The following is an 11,591-nucleotide window of genomic DNA, read 5'->3' as shown; positions in this document are numbered from 1 at the left end:
AGTATTTTTCGGCTAGATCGGCGCACTACCGACTAGATCCAACCGGTAGTGCGTCATTATACCAAATTTCGACCATCTTCCGATAGTGGTAGCCAGAATCTTGCAAATGTGGGTGGGTGGAGATGTTTTTATCAATTTTTAAACTTTTTTTAGGTATTTAATTAAATTAACAAACCTAAGAGGTTTAAAAAAATAAAATAAAATAAAATATGATTTTCAGAATAGAAAAACAAATGTGTGGTTTAGATGGGACAGGGATAGGTAGTGCCAATAGTTACACAATATGTGGCACCTTAATGCTTAGTGCCATGTCACATGTCACTGCATGGCATTGGATGATACATGTCAGTGACATGTGTAGCAAATGTGGCAATCAACCATTGGCTCCCAAAATCTATATAAACAGCCACTTCATTTGTAAACCTACAACTTCACCGGAATGTGAAGCTTTGATATTTGAGAACATAATTCTTGAGCAATTTGTGATCTTAATCTATTTCCTTTCAGTCTCTTTATTTCATGTTTTTATAATATTTTACAATACTTTATTAGCAAGTTGAACAATTTTGGTTCGTCTCGACTATCTTACGCTATTAGTATGATGATCATTTTTGGCACGTCTTAGCTTTATTATCGTTATATATTTTATTTATTATATATGATATGTTTAATTTACGTATGTTAGTTATAATGACTATTCTTATTAGTATGTTCGGTGGTTGTCAATATTACGTCATAATATAAAGTTAACTATTGTAATAAATGAAACATGTATTTTATAAATTATAATTTTCCCCTTTATATAATTTATTATTTCCTTATTAATTTTCATTGAGTTTCATATTTTGATGAATAAATTTTGGGTAATCTTACACTTACAACCTGATTCACAAACTTTCTTCCATAATCTCTATATGGCAGCTCGCAATTAATCAACTCGTAAATAAGTCTCGTATGCTTGTTATGGGTCCTGTCTATCCAGTTGCAAGTTGACACGTTGAGATTGTGAGAGAAAGTTTNATTACGACGCTTTTTCTTCTGCTCCCCTTGGTTCTCTTTTGGAGAGTCATCAATATACTCTTTGAAGTGCCCTTTCTTGATGAGCTCCTCGATTGCCTACTTTAGAGCTCGGCATTCATCAGTGTGATGCCCGTTATCCCGATGAAAACGGCAGTATTTTTTGCTGTTTTTTGGCCGTAGTAGGGGTTTTCATGGGTTCTGGTTTACCGAGCAGGCTGGCCTCCTCGGATTTGTCAAGGATTGCAGATATGGACATGTTCAGCGGAGTGTATTGAGCTCTGTCCCGGTCGCGACGAGGAACAGGAGCATAGGACTTCTTGTGTTCGTAGCGGGGTTTCTTCCCTTTTCGCTAATCATCAATGTCTCCTTTGCGATCAGCTCTCCTATTTTCTCCCCGACTAGACATACTGCTTGAAGTGCCGTGATCGCGACGGCGGAGTGCCGCCAATGAATTCTCTATTCGGAGATTTTTTTCTACAAGGTTGTAAAATCTGGTGAGGGAAACATCGTCCTCAGCCTGTAGTTCTTTCCACAGGTCGGTTTGCGGGCGAACTCCAGCTATTATAAGTGTTCGGATGGACTCTTCTAGGGCATGAGCCACCTTGTTGAGTTCCCTGTGGAAACAGTCGATATAAGATTGCAGGGATTCGTCTCTTTCTTGCCTTATGTTGCTGAGATAGCTCAAAGGCATCGAAAACTTCCGATTTGCTTGGAAATGCTGTAGGAACGTCGTGCTCATCTGAGGCCACGAATTGATCGATCCCGTCGGGAGTGACCTTAACCACCGCTTGGCATGAGAAGTCAGCGTCACGACCAAATAACGGCATTTTGCAAGGTCCGAAACCTGATGGAGCTCCATCAGGTCGTTGAACTCATACAAATGATCCTGTGGGTCATGGTTCCCATCAAATGGTCGCATGTCGGGCATTCTGAACCCTGGTGGGAGTGGAGCAGCTAGCATTTCGGGGGAGAAAAGGGATGCAGAGGTGACCTGGGCCTGTTCGTTTTGCTGCTCCCTTAACCTGTCCAGAGCTCGCTGTAGCTCCTCAATTTGTGGTAACGGCACCAATTGGGGATTGCTTTCACCCATGAGGGTCCCACCTTCGCGATTAAGGTTTAGGAAAGTCCGGAGGTCGGACTCCTCTTCACCTCGACCGGCATTTTCGGCCGCACTCGACACACGCTGACTAGAGGCGTGTGAAGGCGATGGATTGTGCGGGGCATTTTCACGACCCTCGCGGTGGTACGAACCACCCCGCGAGGTGTGGGGACCACCCGCATGATAGCGATCGGGATCGTTCTACTGGCGGTTATAGGAATCGTCGTGCCCGATACCTTTCTGGGGTTCACCTGCGACGTGGCATGGGATAGCTCGGGATTCACCTTTTCGCCGAGTCTCAGCTTTGCCGGCACCCTGCTCGGGCACGGTTTGTGTTCGCTGGTCCTTGGGAGCCAGTAGGCTTACTTTTTGCCACTTGCTTACCCTTACGTCTACGCGCTGCAGTGCTCGCGGCACGGGCTGTTTCCCTTTGTCGCGCTTTCGTGCGACCTGCAGGCGTTTTTGGCGGTTGCACCGCCCCAGCTGTTGTAGATGACATTCCTTGGTCCAAACGGTCCAACCTCTGGTTGACCTTCTGGAGAGTATTGTCGAACCTCTCCAGGTAGCTTCTGATGGCGGGGTCAAGCTATGAAGCTGCCGGGATATCCCCGCAGCATTTTGTGAAACTGGAATTATCCTGGAAGGGGTATCTCCCTGGGTTAGGGGGACTCCCTCAACGCGCTGGTTGGCTTGCTCAGGTTCAGATTGGCGGGCCATTCATTGCTGTAGGACCAGTAGGTTGAAGATTCTCCTGATGAAGGATGAACACTAAATCAGGCCCTCCTTCTAGCGCCAAACTGTTGATGCGTGATTCTAACACCAACTAATCGACACGTGTGTAACGTTGATTGGTCAAAAGACACACGTGATTATGGATTGAAAATGTGAAATGAATGCAATGAGAGCTTTTTAAAGTGGTTCGGATGCTAAGGTAGCAAGTCCTACGTCCACTGATTTGTATTAGTAATGTGGGTTAGGTCGTAACAGCGGACTGACTTACAAAATGATTATGAAAAGTAAATACAAAGCTTTTAAGAGAGAGAGAGTGTTCCAGTGTCAAAATGGCCGAATCCCCTTAATGAAGGGGTCTTCTCCTTTTTATAACCAGATGAGGGCGTGTAATCATCATTAAATCCATGGGTTGGTGTGAGTGTCAGGACATAATCCGGCTTTACGTCCCATTGCCCACTTCCCAAGCTGATTTCACGCGATTTATTGCGGGGAAATGGACACGTGGGAGCTCCATAGCGTTTGGTAGACCTGACTTGCGCTTACCGTTCTGACGGGAGCAGGTCACACTTCATCACGTGACTCCCCACGTCAGCCCTTGATTTCCCAGGCATAACAGTTCTATTGAGCTTTTATCATTCATTATTGATAAGATGTTGTAAAATAATAGAAGAAATATAAAACTATAGGGAATAAAATGAAATATATAAGAATAAAAGGGCTAGGATGTCATTTTCTTTTTATTCAATTTTCTCTCGATTCGGCACAAGAATATTGCAATTGAAAGGGGTTTATATAGTCTACTTCTCACCTACTTTAACGGATGCAAACTTGTCAAGCTTTAGGCCACATAGCAAGTGATTATAACTTGAATGTCACCTTGTGCCAAGTATCTAAAGATGTCAATTGGTGGGAGATCCACCTTGTTAGATGTGCTTAAACTATCTCGTTGAGAGTCTTGCCAGTATACCCGTAACCTAATTAAGGGAAAGAGAGTATGGGGTTTTGCTAGTATACCCTAATGGGATAAAACCTAATTTAGGGAAAAAGAGTATAGGGCACATATGTTTTACTCCCATTGGGCGAGTATTGTAAACAATGTGGATCTCCCACTAATTGACACATGTTGCCCATCATGACATCTTTAGACACTTGACACAAGGTGGCAGCCCATTATAATCACTTTCTATGTTGCCTAAAGCTTGGCAAGTTTTCATTTGTTAAAGTGGGTGGCAATTAGTAGACTATATAAACCCCTTTCCCTTTTGCAATAGTCTTGTACAGAATGGAGAGATAATTGAATGAGAAGAAACTAGCATTCTAACCCTTCTATTCTTCACTTATTGTATCAGAGTTTATTATCTTTTATCTAGTTTGTTTTAGTCCTATAATATTAGATTTCTGCAATTATTTTACAGCACGTTATCAGTGATGAATAACAAAAGTGCAATAGAACCTTCATGTAATAACTGAAAGTACGGAGGGTGACACTAACAAGTAAGAGAATTATATGGGCTGAATAAAAGCTGTTCTCTCCCCTTTAAGGAAATAAGATTCTTGGGTGTGATTTTTTTTGAAGGACATGAGCTTTATAAAGTGTACTTTGCCACCCATGTCATCAAATGAAAAGATGCCACCATTCTAGGACATTTGGCATTAATACAAAGACATCATGCCATTCTTACAAATGTCTTTATGGACAACTATTAAGGACATTAAGGGTTCGTTTGGTTCATTATTCTGATAGTTTTACAATAATATTTTGAAATAAGTTAAATTGGGTGGGTACGATGTAGAATTTGAAAATTAACAAAAATACCCCATATGTTTGTTTATTTACTAAACATCCCTATAATAACATATTCAAAGTTAACAAAAACACCCCTAACCCACCCATTAAATACGGACAGCCAGCCACCACTGCCGGAGGGTGGCCGAAGTTGCCGTATTGGCACATGACCGACTGGATCTTGCTTGTCGTGCGTCGATATGACCTTTTTCGGCCAAATCCATGAAACGGCCAGATCTACGGCTAGATCTGGCCATTGACAGCCAGATCTGGCTGCATTTGATAATCAACGACGGCCAAAGATACGATCATCGTTGATGGTCAACAACGACCATATCTTGGCCGTCGTTGACGATTGTCTACGACCAAAAATCTGGCCATTGATGGCCAGATCTTTGGCCGTAGATCTGGCCTTTTTCATCCGGTAGTGCGCCATTATACCACATTCCGGCCAGCTTCCAATAATGGTGGTCGGAATCTGGTAAATGTGGGTTACTGGGGTTTTTTTGTCAATTTTTTTAAAAAAATTTTGGGGTTGTTTAGTTAAATTAACAAATTTAGGGGTTTAAAAGAAATTGAATAATTTAGAATAATATTTTGATAATAAGTGAACCAAACACTAATTTTTTGTTTAACTTAATTGGGAAAACTAACTATATACCAAACGGAGCCTAAGCCTGGACGGTGGAGAGGCACTACATGCAAAATACGCCCCCTTGTATTTCCACTACTGACAGATAATTTGTTATAAATAATAAAATGGGTTAAAATAAAATTGAGCAAGATAATGAACTCACAATACACCCTTGAAACTAAAAAAAAAAACTCTAAGCCCCACCAACTTCAGATACACCCCTCTAGTTAGTTTGACCTTAGAAATGATGACAAAGAGGGTAAAATTGGCATTCACATGAAAACAAAAGATGAAATTAAAAAAAATGAAAAGAATAGAGATAAAATAAGAAAAAATTTAAAAAGATTGAAATTTAAAAAATCAAAATAAGAAAGTACACTAAAAACAAAATTGAAAAATTCAAATAATAGAACAAATGGAAAAACAATTCTTTAATAAATTTTCTATATATTTCTAAAAAAAAATAAAATTATTAGTCATTCTTAAAAAAAAAAAAATTAAAACAAAAAGTTCATAAGATTTTTTTTTCAAATTTTTAGATCAGTTTTTTAATTGTTTAAACTTTAAATTGTAAATAATAATATTATATTATATTTACAGGGTAAATTAAGCTAGTCAGTTCACAAAAAAATATAAGGGTTATTTTTGTAATTGCAGTGGTCAAACACAGTCTAACTTCCAAATCTAATGGCCAACACTAATGGAATCTATCTTGTAGTTTCCGAAGTTGGTAGGGGATGGAGTAATGCTACAGTTATCGAAAGTTGCACACCAAATGACGTAGCAAAATTTTGATCGTTAATTCATTATCAGTTAATATTAATCAACGGTCAAGATTTTGTTACGTTATTCGGTACATAGATTCGGTATGCAACCTTCTATGGCTCTATCATTTTCTTTTTTGTTTTATCACCGTTTTGTAATCAATATAATATTGTAGATAATTTTTCAAAATTTCTACCAATACATGTGATGATGGGAACTGGGAAGCATCAATAACCAGTTAATTTTATATTAATTTTACACTGATTTCTATGCTTTAACTTAGAGATAATGGATAATTAAGATTATATATATTATATATATACACTTCCATTTAAAGATGATTATCTAATAACTAACATTATTATATTACTCTTACCCACTTCTTTTTTTTTTTTTTTGTTTTTTGCATTTCTTTCCATCTCAATTATTTCCTCTCTCATCAATTAAATTTGCATTCAATTACCGAAAAAAAAGCAAAGGAAATAATTTATAAAAATTTATTTATTTATTGATACCTATGAAATTATATGGACCAAAATTATGTTGTCTAATAGTAAAGAAAATCTGGGTTTTTGATACACCAAGAAGAATATTAATCTTCTAAATGCTACTCTTATTTCATATTGAGATATTATTTCAACATTTATAATTTCAATAGCCGATTAAATAAATTTTTTATATAATCTCAAAAAATGCACAAATCACAAAAACAATCAACTTTATGCTACACTCAAAAACCATAAATTTTCTAGTTGGGTAATGCAACGCTCACAAACCTTTTTCATTAACTTTTTCTTACAAACACGACATAACAACTCGCAATGAATCTCGTCTACCCAACAATAAGTCACATCTAACCAATTGCAAGCTACTACGTCACGTTTATGAGAAAAAATTAGTAACAAGAGTTTGTCCGACTATCTTTATTATTTTCTAGTATTCAGTTTCATGATTATGTAATTTATAGGTACATTAAAATTAATTTGGTGTTGTTCAATCTTTGGTCATTTAATACAAATTTAGTTGATTTCATCGTATAGAACTCGTTTAATTTATGTACAAAACAAATTACTTCATTTAAAAGAAGTTAATTTTACATTGCAAAAAAGAAGAAAAAGAGTAATTAATCATATTAAAAAGTGTATATTTAATATAATCTTAACGATTAATTCTAAAAGTTAGAAATCAATATGATAAATTATATAAGCTCGAGATCATATAGTACTAATAAACCCTAATTAAGATACATAAAAACTCGAATTAAAATGTCCAAGACTTTACAATTGTCTGAGCCAAAACTTTCAGATTTGAAACTTTTCTCGTATCATCGAGCGAGTTACATGGTGATAACGATGGCGATGAAGAGCTTAAGTTACCAACAGTCGATGTCGATGGCATAAAATTTGTATTAGAATCGTAAAATTTCAACCTTTAGGAATTGATATCAACTTGATGAATTTTCTTCTTTTTCTTCTTCGGGCTCTTCCTCCAAAAGCATGATTTAGGTTGGCATAAGATTTCTTGCTTCAAGTTGAAGCTTGGCTCCGGCAGGCCACTACTTTCAATAGCTGACGGTGGTTTGACTGGTTCCGATGATTCTGAGATAATCTCTTCATTTGTGTTAGGGTTTCGAGGTGTTCCAGGCATCGTTTCCCATTTGAATGGAACCTCGCCAATAGTTTTAGGATAATACAGTGAAACAGCAAAAGAATTACCAATGGAAGAATTTCTTGAAAGAATTTTATTCAAGAAATCTTCATCACCTTGAAGCACAGAAATTGGTTTGATCTCTTTGTTCTTTTCTGAAATGATAACTTTGCTAAGCATTTTTGTTGGTTTTATTTTCTTGTAGAAGAAATTACGGTGTTAATTATGTGTTTATATGGAAGTTACATATGATTTATATTTGGAAAGTATATAATTTCAAACGATGTCAACTTTGGTTCAAATTTGTTTTTGGAATGTAATGAATTTCGAAGTTTTTATATGATACTTCATATAATACTACTACTACTCATTATTATTATTATTATTTTAATTACCTTCTTAATAACATTGTTGGGAAAATGTTTTTTGTTTTTGGTTAATTTTATGAGCATCGAGAAATCGCTATGTCCAAGCACTCCAACGATTTTCAAAATTTATTAAATACCCTTATTGTGTGTGCGTTTTTTTTTTTTTTGACACTTTTATAATAGTGTTTCTTTTATAATATCAGGTGTTTAAAATAATTTAAAGGGGATATTTAACAATTTTGCAAAATTGCTGGAGCAGTTGAAACTCAGGAGGATGGATGAAATTTATGATGTTCATTTTCATAACAACTGAACTAGCTGGATATATATAAGAATTATAACAAAAATTAGAAATTAAGATGTGGACTACTTATCCCTTGAAAAAAAAAAAATGTTCATTTGCAAACTATTTCAACTCGAAATTGGTTACTTCTTTGGCTAATTCAATTAAAGAAACCACCGAAACACTATATAAATGAAACGTAAAAGAGTAAGAAAAATTTAAGTTTATAGGTCTCTCGATTTCAAGTTCTCTCAGCTGTTAATAGGAGTGATCACTAAAATTCTTACCTGGTCATAGTTTAATTAGTCGAAGTGCAGGCAAACTGGTCGGAATACTCCATTATATATATAATAATTATATATTATTATATATAATATATATATATATATTATATAGATATATATATATATATATATATAAAAGTGAGAAGTTGCTGCTGAAAGTTTCAATTTAATTGATACTACAAGTAAAATATTTTTCCAAACTTAATTGACTAGTTTTATTCATAATATTTTCTTTCTTAATTTATTCAATGTACTACTATCTACCACCTTAAATTTTCCCAACCATCTCGTTGTACCTTTCACTTATTTTTGGCTATAAAATTTTCCACTGATTTTGATAGTTATCAAATCATTCCATTTACAATCTTAAAAATTCTTTCCTTCTATTTTCTTTTTTGTTTTATGTTTCACTCCTTGATTTATATTCTGGTTCTGTAATTCAATTTCATATCATGAGATCGACACAAGTCTTGCTACCAACTAAAAATTAACTAACAGTAAAAAAAAAATAATAATAAAAAAATCCAGATGGGTATGAAACTTAAAAAGCTTATTTAAAATATTATCATTTATAGGTACCATATCTGTTACAATATACATAAAACCTCTCTATAGTCATAATGTTGGAATCAATTAAATTTATTACTATAAGGAAGATGTAATTTAATAGAGTTGTAGGTACAAGAATTATTTTTTTGATTTCTTATTTTATAAATCATGTTTTAGTAGTATTAGGATTTCAATTCATTGTTTTATTAGTATTAGGATAGTACGGAAATAGATATAAAAAAGTCACTGTAAAATTGGGTAATCAGATTCGACAACTTCATTACATTAATCAAATGGATATTAATGTCTTCCTCAATTATTTAATGAGCAACAAGTCGTGTATGTTTTAACCGAAGAAGAAATCATTACTTGAATTAGACAAGAAGAGGAAGAAGATAATCCTAAGGATGATAGTACGGAAATACCAAAAAATTCATGCCAAGAAGCTTTAAACATGCTTGAGAGCTAAAAATATTTTGGCTTCAACAAGAAAGTATCCATGTTGACGGCTTATTACGTACTTACACGATAAAAAGTATGGTGACAACTTTAAAGCATAAATCATTGTCCTAAATAACTTTAGATAAATATTTTAGTTCATCTCAAACTTTTAATGTAACATATTATATATTTTTTGTAATATACATATAATTATTACTATGTAGAGACAAGTCCCTTAAGACGGTACTAGAAAAATTATAACTTATTATAATGTGAAATTTACTTTTATTTATAGCTAGTCTAAGTTGGGACCATAATTTTTTATGACTACATGAAGGTTATTCTCATATAGAGTATCACTATAGAGAGGTTGTATTTTGAATTTTTTTTTTTCTAAATGGCAAATCATGCTCATAATATTAAGTATATATTTTGAATGACTTGAAAAATATATATTTCATGCTGAATCCATAAATAAATAATTACAAAAATAAATATTGTATATTTTACGTGACACTTACACAGGACTAATATATATATATATATTGGAAAAAAAAGATACAAAATCAAAAGTTCATAATTACTAGAAATAATTACTTATTTCATAAGTTACAGCAACCCTAAATAGGCCTTTAATTAGTATCTGATCGTTCATCTTTTGGTGACGCGAACAAGAACCGAACTGAGATTCAAAGGACTACAACCAGAAAGCTGATGGTGATGATGATGAGGACGATCTACTGATTCCCTGGCGGGACTCTGCAATCGCGACGAATGCGAAGAACGTATGTTCGAGAAAGAAAACGAGGAACAAGAAGAAGAAGAAGATCTTGAATCACCAGGTGAAGATGATGAAGCCATGAAATCTTCATCACCATCCGAGCTATAAAACTGATCACAATTAACAAAATTATCTGAAAAAATCTCATTATTCGCGGCTTGAACCTTCTTCTTCTTATTATTATTATTACTCCCTTGACTTTTCTTGCTATGTTTCCAAAACATGAGCCTTGATCTTATCGAAACCCTAGGCGGTTCGTCGACGTTAATGCATGGCTTCGGATATCCTAAGCTGAGCACCGCGGGCGGTGGGCTAAGCGGCGGGAGAACGTCTTCTTTCGGGGGATCTTTGGGCGTACCCGGCTGCATTTCCCATTTAAAAGGAACGCCTTCGGGGCTCCGGTAGTAAAGAATTCGCGACGAACATCCCACTGACGAATCTTTGGAAAGAACTCTATTGAAGAAGCAGTCTTCTCCTTCAAGAACTAAGGAAGCCTTTCTGTGATGGCTGAGATTATCCATTAATTTAATTATTTCTCTGGAGAAATAATTGAGTGGTGAAATTAATAAATAGTGGAATTGTTTCTAAAATTTGTGAGAAGAAGAAGAAGATTTTGAGACCATGCAAAGTTTTTGAGCTTATTTATAGAGAAGTAAGTTGTCCGGATTTAATGGAGAATGATGTAGTTTAGGAAGCATGATCCTTTTGTTTTGACAATTTGAGAGCTAATTAAGGTTTAATTTATTGGTTTTTTTTTTCCTTCAATCTTTTGGGTGGTAGATTTAAATATTAATTTTAAACTTTACTCTTCATCAGGTTCTTTTAGTCAACTCTCAAGTGGGTAATTAAGTAATTAATAATACACGTACAAATTATATATACTTAATCACATATTTTAATTCATTGTATATATATCACACATTTAGTATTAAAGCGTCTTAATAATTATTGGTTTGACGGTCTCGTATATATATTAGGTCTTAAAAACGGATTCACGTTACATGTAAGATGTGTATGCATGCAATTAGACAACTCACAAGTGATTAATCAAGTATTAATATACACTAAGTGCTTTAAATGATAATCTTTTAAGTGAGTACTTAATACGTTTAATTAATTAATTAACATTTGTTACTCTCCTAATTAATGTTGCTTCTCAATTGAGTGACTTGAATTTCTTTTTGATATAGACAAGCAAACAA

The 11,591-nt window shown here is 34.7% G+C and overlaps 1 protein-coding gene across 1 annotated transcript; it reads right to left on the bottom strand.

Annotated features, from left to right (window-relative positions):
* Positions 1–10,226: 10,226 nt before the first annotated feature.
* LOC116144853 lies at positions 10,227–10,910 on the bottom strand. The gene has a single exon (XM_031430278.1). The coding sequence runs from the start codon at positions 10,908–10,910 to the stop codon at positions 10,260–10,262; it is 651 nt and encodes a 216-aa protein (XP_031286138.1). The 3' UTR covers positions 10,227–10,259.
* Positions 10,911–11,591: the final 681 nt, after the last annotated feature.

The sequence above is a fragment of the Pistacia vera genome, unplaced genomic scaffold (assembly GCF_008641045.1).
Source record: "Pistacia vera cultivar Batoury unplaced genomic scaffold, PisVer_v2 Contig459, whole genome shotgun sequence".
Taxonomy (NCBI): domain Eukaryota; kingdom Viridiplantae; phylum Streptophyta; class Magnoliopsida; order Sapindales; family Anacardiaceae; genus Pistacia; species Pistacia vera.
The sequence above is the reverse complement of the archived record's forward strand: the minus strand, read 5'-3'. Positions and strand labels throughout refer to the sequence as shown.

Bases quoted from the DNA above. Each gene is read 5' to 3' on its own strand.
- LOC116144853 (XM_031430278.1), bottom strand. From the start codon at position 10,910: ATGGATAATCTCAGCCATCACAGAAAGGCTTCCTTAGTTCTTGAAGGA.